The sequence below is a fragment of the Indicator indicator genome, chromosome 17, assembly GCF_027791375.1.
Source record: "Indicator indicator isolate 239-I01 chromosome 17, UM_Iind_1.1, whole genome shotgun sequence".
Classification (NCBI taxonomy): domain Eukaryota; kingdom Metazoa; phylum Chordata; class Aves; order Piciformes; family Indicatoridae; genus Indicator; species Indicator indicator.
Genome location: NC_072026.1, coordinates 20,691,561 through 20,710,880, shown reverse-complemented (window position 1 = coordinate 20,710,880; position 19,320 = coordinate 20,691,561). Strand labels below are relative to the sequence as shown.

General features: G+C 56.2%; 1 protein-coding gene across 5 annotated transcripts in view; it reads left to right on the top strand.

Annotated features, from left to right (window-relative positions):
• DLG3 (discs large MAGUK scaffold protein 3) overlaps positions 1 to 19,320 on the top strand; it is a 99,471-nt gene that overhangs the window by 26,127 nt on the left and 54,024 nt on the right. For 2 of the 5 annotated variants that reach the window (XM_054388540.1, XM_054388538.1), the window contains exons 1-2: positions 532 to 852; positions 15,295 to 15,348. In XM_054388540.1, the coding sequence (XP_054244515.1) occupies positions 532 to 852; positions 15,295 to 15,348 (375 nt within the window). Of the gene's footprint in view, positions 1 to 531; positions 853 to 15,294; positions 15,349 to 19,320 lie in introns of those variants that run through there. The other 3 variants (XM_054388542.1, XM_054388541.1, XM_054388537.1) reach the window with 2 other exon arrangements.

The window sequence follows — 19,320 nt, the reverse complement described above, 5'->3', positions numbered from 1 at the left end:
GCGGCTCCGAGGCCTGGATTGGCCGCCGGGGGTCGGTGTGTGTGGGGAGGTGGATGCTCCGCGCTCCCGAGCGCGCCCGAGCCGGCTGAGCTCGGCGGAACCGGGCTGGACCGAGCCGGCCTGACCTCAGCGACACCGGTCTGAACCGAGCCGGCCTGACCTCAGCGACACCGGGCTGAACCGAGCCGAACGAGGCCGGGCTGAGCTCAGCGGGATCGGGTTGAACCGAGCCGAACGGGATCGGGCTGCCTGATGCAGCGCGGCGGCGCCGAGCCGCTGCTCCGCGCCCCGCGCCGGGAGCGCCCCCGGGACTGAGTGGTGCTGCTGGCGATGCCGAGGCGCGCCCCCGCCGGGATCGCGGCTCCATAGCCCACTCCCTCCTTCTCCTCCTGCTGCTCCCACCGCGGGGCCGAAGCGCGCCTTGCGCGGGGCGGGGGCCGCTGCCGCCCCCCCAGCCATCCCTCCCTCCCTGCCTTCCTGCGCGCCGCCTCCCTCCGTCCCTCCCCGCCGGCTCGATGGTGTGAGGCAGCGATGCACAAGCACCACCACTGCTGCAAGTGCCCCGAGTGCTACGAGGTGACGCGGATGGCGGCCCTGCGGCGCATGGAGCCCCCCTCTTACGGCGACTGGCAGCCCGAGCAGTACGGGTACGGCGGGTACGGCTCGCAGACGCTGCCCGCGCCCGGGGGTGCCGCGCCCGCCGCCCGCGGCAAGGCCAAGCTGGGGCCCCCCGCCCGCGAACCCGCCGCGCTGAAGCCGCCGCCTCCGGGGAAGAGCGCGCCCAAGGTGAACGGGAGCGGCCCGGGATGGTGGCCCGAGTGCACGTGTTCGAGCCGCGACTGGTACGAGCAGGTACGGGCCGGCCCCGGGCCGCGGCTCCCCGGTGCGGGGCGGGGCTGACGGTTGCCGAGGGGTAACGCAGGGAGGGTGGCGGGGGGCAGCGGCACTCCCGGGGCCTGGCGGACGGCTTGGGTGGAGGCGGACAACCGGTACCGCTCGGACTGGCCGCTGGCATCGCTCCGGTTGGCATCGCCGTTTCTCGGGCAGGGCGCCGGCATCGCTCCCGTTGGCATCGCCGTTACTCGGACTGGCCTCCGGTATCGCTTCGGTTGACATTGCCGTTACTCGGACTGGCCGCCGGTATCGCTTCGGTTGACATTGCCGTTACTCGGACTGGCCGCCGGTATCGCCTCGGCCGGCGTCGCCGTTGCTCAGGCTGGTCGCCGCTGTCCTGCCCAGCACAGGAGCGCTGCATGGGAGCAGCCTCCCCGTGGCGAAGCTGGGCCAGCTGGGTCTGGCTGGGCACAAGGCAGGCGTGGGACTTGTCGTCTGTCAGTCACCCCACCTGAGGCCCTCGCCACCTGCGGTGCCGCTGCCCGAAGCCGTGGCAGCACGGAGGGCAGCGCGGAGGGCATCCCGTGGCGCTGTGTTCCGCAGGTGCAGAGCGTGCTGCCTGCCGGGCAGCCTCATGGGTTCACGGTGCTGCTTGCCAGCGCTCCCAAACTGGCACCCACTCTCCATTGAGTTGTGGTTCGCTTGCGCTGCTGCTACGTCCCTGCTCCCCGAGGTTATTACGTAACCCTGCTTGGGCTGCTGGCGTGTTGTGTGCATTCTGCCCCATTTCACTGCCTCCATTCCTTCCCACACACATTCGTTCCATTAGTGTTCTCCTCCAGGACCCATTCTTGGGCTGTGTCTCCTTTTCTCCCCTAAATGGAGAGACCCGTTTGGTTTTGAACCCACAAAGCAGCTTAGAAAATGGTTGGGTCTGTTTGCAAAGCATTAAAATGGAGGCTAGACCTTGTCTGAGAAAACGATTTACCCTGCCTCACAGACAGGCATTTCAGTTTGGTTCTGCTGCTTCTTTCGTTCATTAGCTGCAAACCTCACATGATTTCTTATTGATCCTTCTAATTATTATTTCAAGACAGTGTAGCAGGCAGACACATGGGAATTAGTGGGAATTCTCTCCTCCTTTCTCTTAGGAAAACACAGCCCTCTTCTTCCCTTCCCCTGATCTTTCTTCATTACTGCCTTAGTCCCTAGCTCTGGATGAAACAATCAGATTCAAAGCCAAGACATTCAGATGATATCCACAGAAAGCGCCCCCCAAACCCCAGACACCTTCCTATCAGCCTGGTCCTGCTTTCTGTGTGTTTCTGTCACTATTTGCACCAAAATCAGCCTCCACTCTCCCTTGCCTGCTGATTCCTGGCAAGCATTTTTCCATCTTCCCATTATTCTCTCTTTCCTTCCCTCCATCCCAAGAGGCAGACTCGGGGAGCTGAGTAGAACCAGGGAAATGAAGCATGTCTGCTCTCTCCTTTCCTCTCCTGCTTACATGAAAGGTATGGCACAGGGTTCCTGGTAAGATGATTCCAAGCAGTCTGGGAGGGCAGTGATGCCAGCTGCATTGCTGCCATGGCAGGCTGGGCAGGGGAGCCTTTCATGTTTTTGCAAGGAGAAGAGAAATCATTGTCTCTGTGGTGCTGTCGTGGAGCCCCGGGGCTTGGGCTGCTCTGCAAGTTCACACTGGGAATCTCTGCTTGGCCTTAGCCTTTCGAAGGATGAAAATAAATCAATAAATAAAAAGCTTCTTGCAAGTGGCAGAGGCTGGCAGTGCATGAGGCTGCGTGAGCATCCTGGGGACTGCATGTAGAACATGATGTGTGTCAGAACAGGCAGGGCTGCTCCCTGCCGTGTGGCAAATGCATGCAGTGAGTGAGGCTTTGCAGCACTGATCCCCATCGCATCCAAGGGTGCCAAGTGATGCCAGGAGTCCATCTTCTTCCCAGTCCAGTAGTGGGCAGAGGGAGGACAGGTGATAAAATGGAAAAGGCTGGGCATGGCTTATGAGCAGAAAGATGGGTTTGGCTCTAGGCAGCCAGAGATGTTGGGCTCTGGATAGATTTGGCTGGATGCTGTGGATGCTGAGGAGGCAGCATCTGTGTCCTCAAGAGCCTCAGCTAGAGGCAGGACTGCCATTTTTCAGGGCTACCTCTTTAAATGAGCTCCCTGTCCCTGGAAGCACTTCTAGCAGCAGGGGTGGGAAGGGGTGTGCGGGCCAGGAGGGCTTCCCCAGGAAAGCAGGAACCTGTTCACCTCCCAGAGAGCTTCACCACTTCTTTCTTAAGCCTTTTCCCTCCCCCCACTCCTCCAGGCAAGCTGAGGAGTGGCCAGGCTGTGTGTGCTGGTGCAGATGCTGTAGCATCGGAAGCCTGCTCCCAGCTTCATATGATGGTGCCTGTGCTCTGTCACCATGGGGACTGGCAGACCCTCTGCACAGCTCCAGGGCATCTCAAGGTGTGCCCACACATGCTGCCCAACACCCAGCATGGTCCCAGCATCAGGCTGTGCCTCCTGCCACCTGTGGTGCCCCATTGGTTCCCTACTCTGCCTCTCTAGAACACGAAGCAGGCTGCTGAGGCAGTGCCAGTAACAGAGACCTTCTAATCCTGACTGCAGGGAGGGAGGGCGTCTCTGGAGTTTATCCTTTCTTTTGGCTCTGCTTTTCTTCCCCTCTCTGAGATCTCTTCCATTTCTTCTCCCTTATCTGTCCATGCTCCCTGTTCCTTATCCCCTGTCCCCATGCTCACTGTCATTGCTGTCCTCCATTTTTCCTACTGCCGTCCCTCCAGCTGGCCCTGTGCCCTCCTTATTCCCCCTCACTTGCTGAGGGAGAACGCGAATCCTCCTCCCCTGCTGGACTGGGGTGAGAGGAGGACTCCTGGCTTTGGGGAAGGAATGGCAGCATGATCCAGGGAAGCATCCCTGATGCACAACACTAGAGGAGCAAAGCGCTCAAACCCCTCCTCTCCCTGGCACAGTGACGCCCACGGGCTCTCAGGAGACGAGCACTGAGCTGCCTGCCATGCCAGAGCCCCTTCTCCAGTGCTGCTCTCTGAAATGATGGTCTGGCAACACCCAGCACCTTCTCCCCCACCAGCTTCATGGCTTAGTTCACTCTGAGGTCCCTGGTGGTCAGAGCAGTGCCCCCCGTAAGGCTCCCTGAGGTCTTACTGATGTTTTCATGTTCATTCGGGGTGCCTGGGACATGTACCTTCACTCATGGCTGTGGAAGGGGCCCCAGGCTGTGCAGCATGTGTTTGGGAAGTGCTCTCTGCCCCCAGGGCTGCCCCAGGTTTGCTGGCCCTGCTTGGCCAGAAATGTGATGTCCTGCTGTCCTCTTTTCCTGCAGCCCCTTTCTTCCTCTTGGAGGGTCAGGAGTGTGCAGGGAGGGGTTAGAGCAGCATCACAATGAGTCTCTGACCACCTGCAAGTGCCAGGAGCATGCCAGGCTTGCATGGCTTTCCCTTGCAGAGGTGTTTCATGCCCAGGCAGGTGGAGGAGGGGGACAGGTCCTCTCTGCCTGTCTTCAGCAGCTAGTGTTTTTCCAAAGGTGATGTGTTTCCTCACACAAACATTGCTTGTGTTAGTTTCTGCTGTACACTGGGGAATTGCCTGGAGTAGGTGAGCACAGGCTGGCACATCTTGGCAGAAGCAGCAGCCTTTGCTGAGCCTTTGAATGATGATGGATTTGGGGCTCCTGGCTCTTGGAGTGTGGGTGATGGGCGAGAAAAGAGCCTCGGGGAGGCTGTGGGGGTCTGGGCTGCATTTCCAAGAGCTAAGAAGGTGTGGCTGGAAGGAAGGAGAGAAAGCACCGAGGGGGCAGGTGGGAAGCCAAATGCAGGTCACTCTGTGGGGAATGGCTGAAGGCCCAGATGTTCCCTGGGGAAATGCGAGGGAGGGTGAGAGGAACAGGGTGCTGGGGACACGGAGACAGTGGAGGTGGTGAGGTTGGCAGGGTGATGTTGCTATGGCTACTCCTGTACTATTCATAGAAGAAATTAGCTAAATCTTTGCACTGAAAGGTGGAGGAGAGAGGGGGGAGAAGACATTCTCCACATTTAGGGGGAAGGAGAGAAGCCAAAACAGGAAGGGGGTGAAGTTTTCCTCCTTTGGTCTGTGCTTGCACCATGGAGGGGCGTTTAGGGGAAGTACTGCTGCCCCAGCTGCCCAGTGCTGGCAGAGCGTGGGAGGAGATGGGCAGAGAGTAGCTGCCCAGTGGGGAAGCTCTCCCTGCCCCCCAGAGCATGCAGACAGAGCCCTGTGTGGCAGGATGAGCTCTGCATTTTGCCAGGAGCACAGGAGACATCCTTTTAATTAAAGACAACCAATCTGTGATAGGTATTTTTGGCAGCCTAAATGCAGATACAACTGTAGTGAAGCTTGCCCTCTGTGCCCGGCTCCCTCACTGAACACAGCTTCTCTGTTCCTGAACCCTCCCTCTGCTGAGCCCCAGCTCCGTGGTCCTTAGTGGTACTCCTGCCCTCCCTCCACCTGCAGCATCTCATCCAGCATCTCCTCCTACTAGCCGGAGTTCCAGGAGGATCTTCCTTCTCCACTCCCTCGTTGTGAGTTTGATTCCCATCCCACAGCCCCGTTTGTCACCTCCTCACTCACGATGTGTAAATCTGCATGTCTGTTCTTAATATATCTGCCTCCATCTGATTTCACCTCTCAGCTTGTTTCTTGGGCATCTCTGTCTGGTGATCCTGCTGTCATCACCCAGTTGAGTTGCTATAAGGAGGCACTGAGCTGCTCTTCCCCAAATCCAGCCTCATGCCTGCCCTCAGCCCCCTGCCCTGCAGACCTGGAAGCAGCTGATATTTCTGATGGTCTTGACCTTCCTTTCCTGCTGCCCAGCTGGAACCAAGGCCCTCTTAGTGCCCTATAAGGTCATTCCTCCTCCCTGTGTGTCTGCTGAGGAAGCTTCTGCCTCGGCACACAGATGGCAGGTGAGGCAGTTTCCCTCATCCACCCTGGAGCATTCCCATGTCCTGCTGTGACCCATTCCCTGGCCAGGGCTGAGGAGGGTCAGATATTCTCAGTATTCCTTCCCAAAACTCACTGAGTTTGTTTTGTCTCCTTGGCTTCTTTATTCATCTCTTCATCATCTTTTCCCCTTCCCTGGAACATGTGGATCCCTTGGACAGGGACTATTCCCACACGTACCGTTTGTGCATTAAGGGTTAACGTTGGAATTAGAGAGGGATTGAGGGTCCTCTCAAGCTGCCTGCCTGCCAGCCAGCCCAGATGTGCAAACTGTGGCCCCAGAGCTGTACCTCACTGCTGGTTTTGGGATGTTGAGGTGCCAGAGGTACACTGGGAGCAGCACAGGGAGAAGTGCTGGAGCTGATGTCCAAAGTGACCACAGCAGAGATGTAACTGCAGCTGTAAAGGCAGTGTCTGAAGCCAGATAGGTGTGGGACGGACCCCATCAGCACAACGTGTGGAAGAAGAGGAAAGCACTGGCCAAAAATGGGAGGCCATGGTCCTGCACTTCGCCAAAGGAGGAGGAGCAGCACTGGCCAAGCAGCCAGTGCCAAGCACCAGCAGGTTTCAGCTAGCTCTCCTTGTGAAGAACCTGGGGATGACAGGAAGACCTTCAGCCTCCACCATGGCATCACTTACCCTTGCCCCTGCTGGAGGGATGCTCCCTGTGCCCCATGGCTATGCTTTCCACCTGGCTCTTCCCCCATGGTTTGGGTATTGCATGGCTGGGACCTGTCTGAGCCTGGTCCTGACCCAGTACCAGGGGAAGTGCCAGCTGTCCTCAAGGTGTGCTCAAGGGAGGAGGGTCCCACAAGAAACTCAGGGGACAGTTGTAGGAGAGGTCCCATCCAGGTACCCTGTGGAGAAGGGTGGGAGGTGGAAGGGAAGCAGAAGCTATTGCTGTCTTAGGAGTCACCTCATCTGGGTAAGCCTCTGAAGGTGTCATGTACCATGGTGTGGGGAGAGAAGCTTCTGCTCCTTCCTTAGCTGTGAATGCTCAGACAGAGGAAGTCATTAAGACTAATCAGACCCTAATGAGCCACAGCCATGGCTTGTGCTGGGCACCTGTGACGCACAGCCTCCTGCAGGATGCTCTCCCGGGGGACAGTGGTCTCTGTGCCAGGGCAGGAGGAGCTGGGTGTGGTGGAGGTGTGGGGGCTCTGCCTGCCACCCCAGGCCCCTGGTGCTGGCAGGAGGGACAGTGTGTCTGTCACTCAGCTGAGGTTCTGGAAATGGGCATAATGCTGGCAGTAAAAGGGTGCCAGTGTAGTGGGTGCCCTGGGCTGTGCTCCCAGCTGCTTGTAACACATGCAGAGGTGGCATGGTGCAGGGATCCCTCAAGGGCCCTTGCTGCAAATCCAGCACAAGTATCAGGGACTTGGGGACAAACACTTTGAATACAGTGGTTAATAAGCTCCAAATTCTTGAATTTGAAATGAAGTTCACAGCTGAGTCTGCAGAAGCTCACTTGGATGGGGCTTGCTGCAGGACAACTTAGAGGGTGTAATTATTTGGGGGGCAATGTGTGGTGTTTTAGGGCACCCTGGACCAGGTGCTAAAGACCCTTTTCTTGTCATGTTCATGTTAACTGGAATTGAATTTGAGGTTGACGCTTTGCTTTTGTCCCAGAGAAATCTGGTTCTTACCACTTTGTACCTAGGTATGTACCAGAGCTTTCCAGAGGGGAAAACGGGGGCCAAAGAAATCTTTACTTTAGCACTGTCCCTTATTCACTCCTTTTTTTTTTTTTTTTGCCCCCCCATACATATGTATATGAGAGCAGAGGCAAAAAGCATGCAAGTCTTTCAGATGATAATAACTCTTGCTGTGAAAAAAGGAACTGTTTCGATTTTATTTGGTACCAATAGGTCAGAGGGGAGCTACCTCTGTAAACTGGGTCGCTGCTTTGAGCAGGCTGAGCCTGGAACAGGATGTCTGACTGGCCTTAATGGTTTCTAAATGGGAACTTACACTCCACAGAGCTTCTGTTTGAGGGAGCTTTCTTCTTTCCCCACTGAGTGAAGGCTTTTTCCAGTCCCTATTTAAGCTTACTCTTAAAAAAAGCAAAGCATCAGCCCAGATTAAATCTTCAGTAGCTGCCTGTCTTCGCCTTACCCTTTGAGTACTTCAGTGGCTTTGGCAAAGATCCCTGTGGCCAGAGACCCTTCAAGTCCAATGTTCCCCATTTCCAGATGGCTGTGGTGCTTTGAGCTGGTGCCAAGGTACAGTGGCAGGACTCTGCTGCTGCTACAACCCCAGAGCCTGCTCACGCTGCCCAAACAGCCCAACTCTGATGACCTCCAGAGGCTGAAGAGGAGGGCCCATGAGCCACCATGCCATCTGGAAGCCAAGCACAGGGGCACAGACAGCAGCTGGTACTTGGCTAGCCAGGATGGGCAGGGTGTCCACACGGTGGGGCTGGGCACCTGCAAGCTCCAGAGTGGACCCCAGCATCATTCCCCACATCACTTCCAGGCTGGTTTGAAGTGTGCAGAAGGAGAGCACAGGGCCAGGCTCAGCTGGTTGCTCCCCTCTGTGCAGGCACCCGGCTACGTGTGGCCCCAAGCCAAGGCAGTGTCAGCCAGAGGTTGGTCTTGCAGTGGGTGAGAAAAAATGCAAAGGCAGTTATGTTGTCCAGCCCACTTAAAAAGGAAAGGGAGACTCATCTCTGGCCATTAAATTCTTCAGAGTCCACAAGTTTCCAGCCTCTTTTCTTTTGCTCCCTCTCCCTGACCCTACCTTTGGGAACCCTGATGGATGCCTTGGGGCTCTGCAGCCTTCTGACACTCCCAAGCACCTTCAGCTCTGGGCACCATGTCAAAGGCCCATGAAGGAAACAGAGGTGAGCACTGGGAGCTGAAAGAAGGGCAGACAGCCTCTGGTACCAGTGTGGAGTATCTCCCCTGGAGAAGGGAAAGGAGAGGAAGGTGAACCATAGATTTGATCTAGAGATGGAGGAGAAGCCCTGCATCTCATGGGTCAGCTGGGAGTCATGCTTTGGTTGAGGAGGGGATCATTTCTAGCAGGGTATCTGTGAGGTGGCTTCCTTAGGCATGATCAGGCTAAAGTTGAGGATGTCTGTAGGCATGCAGACATCAGAGGTAGGACTCAGAGCAGCTTGGAGGGATGGCGCCAACACCTTCTGTTCCACCTGCTATGCCTTCTGGCAAGAGCAAAGCCAGGACTTGTGCCCTCCCTTTCTTGGGTACAGGGAGCCTCAGGAGCAGGTTTCTGTCCTGCCTGGACCTCAAAAGTGCCCAGAGCTTGCTGTGCAGGAGCTGTGTCGTCTCAGGTGCTTTGGGAGGTGACGTTTTTGGCAGCTGTTTGTTGGGCTCCGAGTTAGTGCAGGAGGCAGCCCCAACGCTGGGCAGGCTGATGTTTGTGCAGGACAGGGAAGGCTGGCAGGAAGCAGCTGAGCGTGTTGGTGCCTGGCAGGGTGAGCGGTGTGAGGGTAGCTTGCCGTGCGCCGTGCCGGCGGGACCCAGCCCCCTCCTGCCAGCTGCGTTCATTAGTGCTGAGCGAGCAGCTCCCGCTGCCCACGGGCGGTTCTCGGTGCCCGGGCATCCTGCTGCCACCCCACTGCCCCAGCATCCTGCTGCCCTCTTGCTGCCCCAGCAGCGTTGCCACCCCGCTGCCCCAGCATCTTGCTGCCACCCCCACTGCCTCAGCAGCACTGCCCTGCTCCCTCACCTCCTGGAGATGGCACCTGCGTGTCACAGCTAGTGCCTGGCACCACAGGGTTCCTGCCATGGAGCAGCTGCTTTGGGAGCTGCAAATGCACAGCTTCCTCTGTGTGACAAAAAAACACCAAACCAAAGCAGGTGGAGCTGGGCTACAAGCAGCCCATTGTGGCCACCCTCTTTAGCTGCTCCTTTGGGGCATTTCCCCACTTGGTTCTTGCCCTGAGAGTTTTTAAAAGGATGTAAAGTTTGATTTTCACTTCTCTCCAGAACCATTTCCTTTAGAGTGTTACTGTGACACCTCAGATGGTATGAAGCAAAGGATGCCAAAAGCCAGGCTGCCTTTTCACTCTGATCCAGTCTGGGAAAGTTGCAGCAATTAGAGCTGAGTTAGTACTTTGCTTCTCATAGATTCATAGAATACCAGGTTGGAAGGGACCTCAAGGATCATGCAGTCCAACCTTTTAGGGTAAGAATAAGAGTTGACATGAGCTGGCCCAGCACCCTGCCAAGATGGGCCTTCAAACTATCTGATGTAGGGGAATCCACCACCTCCCTTGGGAGTTTATTTTGATGTTTAATAGTTCGAATGGTGACAAAATTTTTTTCTGGCATGCAGTCTGAATCTCTCCAGAAGCAACTTGTCCCCATTACCTCTTGTCTTTACCAAGGCACTCTCCCTCCTCATGAGAGCCTCATGCACCAGCCCAGCGTCAGGAGCAGTCAGCTTGCCTCACACACTCCTTAGCACATAACACCAGGCACAGTTGTCTCTGGTGACCAGCTCTGTGTTAGGCCTGGTGTTTGTCAGCCCTGGAGGATGCTCTGTATATCCTGTGAAGGTGGAAATGGGTTTCTACGAGGCCACAATCAATTGCTATTGGCCTGAGAGCATGCAGCACACTGCTCTGGAGGAGGTACCTAATTCCTGACCTCTGCAGGCTGGTCCTCGTGCTGGCTCTCTGGAGGATGTGAAGCTGTTACAAAGCTTTGGGATTTCAGCTCTGGAGACAATATCTTGAATTTTCATATTAGAATCTCCCTGCTTGACTCCCATGTGCCAGCTCTGAGAGCAGTCCTTGAGGAAATGCCACAGGGCAAGGCTCAGCCCTCAAAAGGAAGCTAATGAACCTCATCTCTGCATTTAATGGTTGCTTTGCTTTTTGGTTGGAAGCTTTGGGAAGTCATCATGTTCTGAGATTCCTACATTTGCCCCAGCAGGTGACAGCAAAAAAAATGGATGTGAAGGACCTGTAGGTGTTTGGGCTTGGCTGCCCCTAGGTGACTGTGTTAGTGACCCTGTGCTGCTGAGCCCAGTCACCCATCAGGAATACAGGCCAAACAGAAGTGGTGCCTCTCAGATGGCTGCCCGGAGGTGATCTCTGAAAGTGAAAGGCCACATCCTGTGCCTGAGTTGTGCCCAAACACTGCCAGTTTGTTTGCTGCTCCCTGCACGTGCTGCAGTGGAATTGCTCCAGCATGGGGGTTCTGTGGGCTGTCAGAGAGCAGACATCCTTCCCACCCTGCATGCAGACCCTCAACCTCCTCCTAGCTTTAGCTATGGAGGCATCTGCCCCCAGACAGGCTCTAGGCTCCCCACAGACCTCTGCAGGAAGCCAGCCCCTTGCTGGGGCTTGCATGGGGCAGGTTGCTGTTCCTTCCATTAGCACCTGGGCTGTGACTGTCACCAGGACCATTGTGGAGTGCTCCAATGCTGGTGCCTCAATGGAGGTGAATGCAAGGCTCTGCTTATCTCAGCCCCTGTGAGACCAAAGAGACATCCCCCTTCACTGCTGTTCCCTTTGACTCCTCTTGCTGCTGCAGATTTTCCCAACAGCTGTCCTCTGCTGCACTGGCTTTGTGCCTAGATCAACCTCTCTGCATCTGTGCAGGGACCCTCCTCCCTCCCCAAGGTCCTCCTTGAGTCCTACCTTCCCCACAGCCTTCAGTCCCCAACCACAAGGATTCATGCAGCCCCCTGCACCTCTGCCTGATGAAGGGAGCTTGAGGCACATCCAGCTCTGGGGCTTTTTGGTGGTCATGCTGCCGTGGGTTGAGCTTGGACCTCTTCTCTTTCCATCTGTAAATGCCCCCAGTCACAAACAGGACTTGGTAAATAATGACAGTCTGATGGCACGGTTTGGATGGAGGAGATCTGACAGTCCTCACTGAATGTGACCTGAATGCACAGTCCTGGTCCCTCTTCTCCCTGCATGCAGCAACCCCCTGCTTCTTAGGGCATAAATTACTCTTCCCTGTAGGTCTGAGGGCATGGCTAATTCACCAGCACTTTTCTGCTGCCCAGTGAAAGATGAAGACATTTTCCCTCCTGCCCTGGCTAGCAGAGGGCCCAGCACATGGACCTGCCTGGTGGAGGGAGTCAGAGGCTTTGCATTTTCAGGCCCTCTGCTTATTTCTGAGCCTTGGGTGCTGGCTGACTGCAGCAGAGTAGGCAATGTGCACATGTTGGAGTGTTTGCAAGTGGAAGTCGCAGCTAATGCCCAAACACCTTTCTTGTGGTAGTTGGAATGGCTGGCCACGGGAGGCGAGTGGGACTGAATTCCTTCTGACCATGTGTGACTTTGTTTTAAGCAGCCACTTGCATTCAGCGTCTCCTGGGTCCCATCTGGAGCTTGAGTGGGAAATTGTGCTTGTAGCAGTATTCTGAGATGTAAAAATCACTGGTGTGGAATGGCTGTGAAGGATGTGTGGCACACAGCCCAGCCCAGAGCTGTCCTCAGGGCCCACCGCTGTGGGCCAGGCAACGCCAGGTGTGGTTTGTGGCCTATTAGTAATTCAACAAAGAGACTGCAGTGGGGCTCAGTGGAGGACTCAGGCCGGACCTGCAAAAGCCTCCATAAGATTATCATACAGAGCACTTCTCCCTGGGAGGCATGATTTGTGGTGCCAAATTCATGCCATAAATCACAGGGCACGTGATGAGCTACATGCTCTTGGGCTGCCTCTTCTGCGTCCTTCCTGGAAACTCAGCTAATCAGATCTGGCTGCTGGCACACTGAGGTTCAAACATCTATTGTTTGCTAATTGCTGGCAGCAGAAGTGCTGCCTTTTTGCTTTGAAACATGGAATCCCTTCCTAGGGTTGCGCTGGGGACTAATGAAAAGCAGTGCCAGGTTTAATGTATGCCATCTCACAAATGAGCTGGATTAAATACTAGGAGCATGTGCTGCCAGAGGGGGAATATTCCCATCTTGCCCTCGCTTCTGGGCCACAGAGATCCAAGACACTGGACCTGAAAATTGTGCTTGTCTCATGTGTGTGGGAGGAGTTTGGCAGGAGTGCTTGGAAGTGGTCATGTTTGCCTGAGCTGGAGAATGAATTGCCATTAAAACTATGCTTTAGTAACCAATAGTTACGGATGCAGGAGAGATCAGAAAGCATCAGAATAAATCACAGTAACTGCCTCCTGCTCTATCCGCATGACAGCAGAACCTTCCAGGATGACTTCTAAGCCACAATCTGGTTGAGTCCTAACTCTCCCACCTGAGAAATGAGGAAAGTCATAGAATCTAAGAATGTTTTTGGTTGGAAGGGACCTCAAAGATGAAGTAGTTCCAGCCCCACTGCCACGGGCAGGGACCCCTTCCACTGGACTGGGTTGCTCAAGGCCCGATCCAAAGTTGCCCTGAACATTTCCACATCCATAACCTGTTCCCAGTGAAGAATTTCTTCTTTATATCTAATCTAAATCTAAATTTAAACTCTTTCAGTTTAAAGCTGTTACCCTCATCCTATCACTGCAAGCCTTCATAAAAAGTTCCTCCCCAGCCTTCTTATAGGCCCCCTGTAGGTACTGGAAGGCTATTATAAGGTTTTCCCAGAGCCTTCACTTCTTCAGGCTGAACAATCCCAACTCTTTCAGCCTTTCTTCACAGGAGAAGCTCTCCAGCCTTCTAATCATCTTTGTGGCCCTCCTTTTCTCCTTTGGACTCTCTCCAACAGGTCCATGTCCTGCTTATGTTGGTGGCCCCAGAGCTGAGTGCAGTACTCCAGATGGGGTCTTGTGAGAGCAGAGTAGAGGGGGAGAATCACCAGGAATAGAGCCAACTAAAACAGGAGATGGAGACTGTCAGGAAGACAGGTGTGTGTCAGGAAGATGGGACCAGGCTCTTCTCAGTGGTCCCCAGTGATAGGACAAGAGGTCATTGGCATAAACTAGAGTATAGGAAGTTCCATCTAAACATGAGAAGGAACTTCTCTACCAGCAGAACCCTGCTGCCCAGAGAGGTGGTGGAGTCTCCCACACTGGAGACTTTTCGGAGCCGCCTGGATGTGTTCCTGTGTGATCTGCTTTAGGTGATCCTGCTCTGGCAGGGAGGTTGGATTCAGTAATTTTCAGAGGTCCCTTCCAACCCCTCCCATTTTGTGATTCTGTGTGATTCTCTCTCTGCCATGCTGGGTTATGTGAGGAGGTTGGTATCTGGCTGGGGTGCGTTCAAACCCGGAGGAGGGCACTGAGGAGGTAGCCTGCTCCTGTAGAACTATCCCAGAGCCACAGAGGCCATTGGGCTGTGCCATCCAACCTCCCTTGTTAGGGGACAGACACTTGTTGATTGCTGCTCTAGCCCTTGCCTTGCTTGCTCTTGGCCCTGTCTCTGATGGTTCTGATGCCCTGGTTCACCCCCTTGTAGCTCCTTCCTCTCTGATTTCCAGTCTCCCTCTGGCTGTTGCCCGACCCGAGCCCTGTGAGTCCTGACTCACCCCTGCCCTTACGGGGTTTGCACCACTTGCTGCTGCATGCTGGCAGGAGGTGTCTGCCTCGTAATTCACTTCCAGTAATTCACTTCCGGTGCTTCGCTTCTTCACACTTACTCCTCCCGCTGCCGTTGGAGCCAGGCGCCTTCCCGCAGCGCTGGGGCACGGCGGCTCCGGGAAGCGACTGCGAGAAGCAGCTCCGCGGAGCCTTCAGGAGTTTGCGGCGCTGGACAGCTCCGGCACGCCGCATGCGGCGGCGGCTGCCCGTGCCCCGCTCCCGAGCACACCCGATCCCTGCATCCCCCCCGGCATCCCTCCTTCCCTGCCTCTCTCCCTTCCTCCTTCCCCGCCTCCCTGCCTGCCTCCTTCAGAGCCTCATCCCTGCCTCCTCCTGCCTGCTCTTGCTCTCTGTGCCTGTGTTCCTCGTATGATGTGCGACAACCTAACAGGCGGAGGACAACCTAACAGGAGGAGGAGCTGGAGACAGGTTTATGGGGAGCCCTGCCAGAGTGGGGGACGTGTGTGCGGTGGTATGGGGCTGAACAGAGGCTGCCACGCAGAGGATTTACTATAAGGGTAATGATGATGAGGGACCAAACGCTGCCACCTCTCCCAAGGCATGGTCGCCCCATGCTTAGGAGGGGCAGAAAAAGCTGCTTAAAGGTACATGAAGGCCTCAGGGCTGGTCTGCTAGCAATATATCCTTCCCTACACCTCCTGTTTCCTAATCCCTTCAGTAATGTGGAGTTCAAGTAAATGTTGGTGCTGGTGGGATTCTGGCTCAAGGCTGGGAGAGTTTCTAGTCTTCCTTGTCTCCTTCCCAGCAACCAAAACACACCAAGCCTGAGGAGAGGACTGATGCCCAGAGCCATGCTGTGGCTCTGCTCCTGGGCCAGGGCTGTTAGGCACCCAGAGGAGGGACAAGAGCAGAGCCCTTCCTGAATTGCTCTCTTCTGCCTGGCCTGGAGGGTCTGTGGTGGTGTGAGGAAGGGAGACGCAGTGCACCACGATGGGTTGGGTCCATCTCTCCGCTCGATGACATCCCATTTTTGTCTCCTCACAGGCCAACCCTGCTCCCATTATCGTGAATACAGACTCGCTGGAACAAGGGCTCTCTGTAAGTCTCCTGCTTTTGTTTCACTTCCTTTGAACAAGTGGTGCCTTTTCCCTGCTCTGCAGTGCAGGAGAAGCTCCTCCAGACCAAGGAAGCCTCAGTGAGGCAGTGAGGTGGCAGAGGAGCCTCGTACCTGCACCACATTCCCACAGCACGTCTCAGCCCCAAAGCTCACTGGGGCTGAGTGATGCTACGCAGAGCCAAGGCCAACAGCAAGGCCAGCACAGGGAGGGTACGAGGCAGGAGGCACTCAGAGGGGCACACTGGGGTAAGCAGGCATCAGAGGAGGAGGGGGAGCTGGGCTGGCTGTGTTCAGGATTGTCCACACAGACATGACAGGGTGCTGAGAGGCTCTGCTGGGGCATTGCTTAACCCCTGCATTGCCTCAGCTCCCTTCGGCAGGCCAAGCCCCTCAGGAAGGCTCTCTGGCCCTTGCCAGCATCACACCCACTGGTCCTTAGGTGGCAGGACCCAGCAGAATCTTCCCTCCTGGGAAGGCTGCCAGCAGCTGGGCAGTGCTTGGTGGCTGTTTGCAGCCACAGTGCATTTGGTGCATGCTGTGTATGGAGTGTTGCAGAGAGGGTTTGCACATCCCTGCATCCCTTCCCAGAACATCTGCAGATCATTCCTTCTGGGGCAATGGAGGCAGCAGGGTAGCCAGCATGGATTTCTGCAGCACTGTCTCTGTGCTTGTAGGGTGTTTCCCTTTTTCTCTCCAAAGGGAGCTCAGTTGACAGCTTGCCCAGGCTGGGTCCTTTGCACCTGGATTTCCTCTGATGCAGCAAATTTCAGCTGTCTTCCATATTAATGATGCAGCATCAAGACTCAGAGCTGGGGCTGGTTTGTCTTTGTAGTCATAGTGGAGGGCTGTAGGTGACTTCTGGTGGTGGAACCTTCCTTGGAAAGAATTGCAGATGCCAGCCCACAGCCTGTGATGGGGTCAGTGCACACCAGAGCTGTGCTGCACTGGTTGGATAGGGACAGGGAAGGGAAGGGAAGGGAAGGGAAGGGAAGGGAAGGGAAGGGAAGGGAAGGGAAGGGAAGGGAAGGGAAGGGAAGGGAAGGGAAGGGAAGGGAAGGGAAGGGAAGGGAAGGGAAGGGAAGGGAAGGGAAGGGAAGGGAAGGGAAGGGAAGGGAAGGGAAGGGAAGGGAAGGGAAGGGAAGCTGAGGTCTCTGCACTCCTGGCTGTATGGTTTCATCACGGCCTGGGTGCTGAACTGGGGAGCTGGCACTGGGCAGGAAGGCAGTGGTGCCTCTCTCAGCGTGGTGGTCCTGGGCCTGGCAGCCTTTTATGATTGTGGCAAAAGAAAATTTCTGTCGTGAAAGGTTTCATTCTCCAAACACATGAGCTGGCAGCATGTTTGCGGGGTTGGAGGCTTCTTGCAGTGTGCTTGGCACCCTAGGGCTGTGCAGGTTGCAGCCTTTTCTCTGCACTCAGCTGGTTGGTGCCATTATACAGGGAACTGGAAAAAGACTGATAGTGCCTGGAGGGGAAGGACACGCTGCAAGGTTGAACTGGAGCAAGTGAGAGCTGTGCTGTGGACAGGGCAGGGCAGTACTTCTGGGTGGGAAGTCTGCTTTCATGTCTGTTGTGTACCCTTCCTCCCTTGGAGGAACATTGTCTGATCAACATTGCAGCTGCTGGTGCCACTTCACCAGGCTCCAGCCGTGCTTGTCCCTCCTCCCTGCCTGTGTGCCTAAGGGCAGTGAGAGGTGAGCCCAAGGGCCAAGGACAGGTTTGTAACCTCAGACAGGCTCCCCGGCCCTCCAGAAGCCAGCATCAGGAAGCCTGCAGCCATCGCAGTGCACCCATGCAGCGCACTCCACTTTCCTACCGTCTTAGCTGCCTCCTCCTTCTCCATCACATTAACTCCGTATCCCTCCAGTCCCCTCTCCCTCTACCTCATTAGCTCCATCCCTCGGTCTGCCTCTTCTCCCTGTGCCTTATCTGCAGCCTCCTCCTTGCTGCGATGGATGGGAGCTCTCTTCCTGCAGCCCCTGGGGTGGGCTTGGCTGGGTTTCAGAGGACACTGCACTCCTGGCAGGCACCAGCATCACCCTGGGGATGGCAGTCACCAGTAATCCAACCCCAGCAGCACATGCCAGGGGAGACCCTCTTGCTCCACCCTTCCCTTCTGAGCTCCTCTGGCTCTGGGGAGACCACGCCTCAAACCCTGCTGGCCAGCAATTTCCAGGTGAGCAGAGAACCACACCAGGGTCTCCTGCACAGGAGCACACCAGGGTTACACTGCACAAGGGCACTGCAGAGTCTCACTGCAGAGGGGCACCCCAGGATCTCACTGTACAGGAGCACACCAGGGTCTCACTGCACTGGGGCACACCAGGGTCTCATGGCAGAGGGGGCACTCCAGGGTCTCACTGGCGAGGGGCACCCCAGGATCTCACTGTACAGGAACACACCAGGATCTCACTGCAGGAGAGCACACCAGGGTCTCATTGCACAGGGGCACAGCAGGGTCTCACTGCACAGGAACACACCAGGGTCTCACTGCACAGGAACACACCAGGGTCTCACTGCACAGGAACACACCAGGGTATCACTGCACAGGGGGCACACCAGGTTCTCACTGCAGAGGAGAACACCAGATTCTCACTGCAGAGGGGCACACCAGGGTATCACTGCAGGAGAGCACACCAGGGTCTCATTGCACAGGGGCACAGCAGGTTCTCACTGCAGAGGAGAACACCAGATTCTCACTGTAGAGGGAGCACACCAGGGTATCACTGCACAGGAGCACACCAGGGTCTCACTGCAGAGGGAGCACACCAGGGTATCACTGCACAGAAGCACACCAGGGCCTCACTGCAGGAGAGCACACCAGGGTCTCACTGCACAGGAGGCACACCAGGGTCTCACTGCAGAGGGGCACACCAGGATCTCACTGCAGAAGGGCACACCAGGGTCTCACTGCAGAGGGAGCACACCAGGGTCTCACTGCACAGGAGCACACCAGGGTCTCACTGCACAGGAACACACCAGGGTCTCACTGCAGAGGGAGCACACCAGGGTCTCACTGCACAGGAACACACCAGGGTCTCACTGCACAGGAGCACACCAGGGTCTCACTGCACAGGGGCACACCAGGGTCTCACTGCACAGGAGGCACACCAGGGTCTCACTGCACAGGAGGCACACCAGGGTCTCACTGCAGAGGGGCACCCCAGGGTCTCACTGCACTGGGGCACCCCAGGGTCTCACTGCACAGGAGGCACACCAGGATCTCACTGCAGAGGAACACACCAGGGTCTCACTGCTCAGGGGCACACCAGGGTCTCACTGCACAGGAATACACCAGGGTCTCACTGCAGGAGAGCACACCAGGGTCTCACTGCACAGGGGCACAGCAGGGTCTTACTTCACAGGAGCACACCAGGGTCTCATGGCACAGGGGCACAGCAGGGTCTCACTGCACTGGGGCACACCAGGGTCTCACTGCAGAGGGAGCACACCAGGATCTCACTGTAAAGGAGCACACCAGGGTCTCACTGCACAGGGGCACACCAGGGTCACACTGCACAGGGGACACACACCAGGGTCTCACTGCAGAGGGGCACACCAGGGTCTCACTGCACAGGAGGAACACCAGTGTTTCACTGCAGAGGAGCACACCAGGGTCTCACTGCACTGGAGCACCCCAGGGTCTCACTGCAGAGGAGTACACCAGGGTCTCACTGCACAGGAACTCATCAGGATCTCACTGCAGAGGGGCACACCAGGGTCTCACTGCACAGGAGCACCCCAGGGTCTCACTGCACAGGAACACACCAGGGTCTCACTGCAGAGGGGCACACCAGGATCTCACTGTAAAGGAGCACACTAGGGTCTCACTGCAGAGGAGGCACACCAGGGTCTCACTGCACAGGAACACACCAGGGTCTCACTGCACAGGAGCACACCAGGGTCTCACTGCACAGGAGGCACCCCAGGGTCTCACTGCACAGGAGCACACCAGG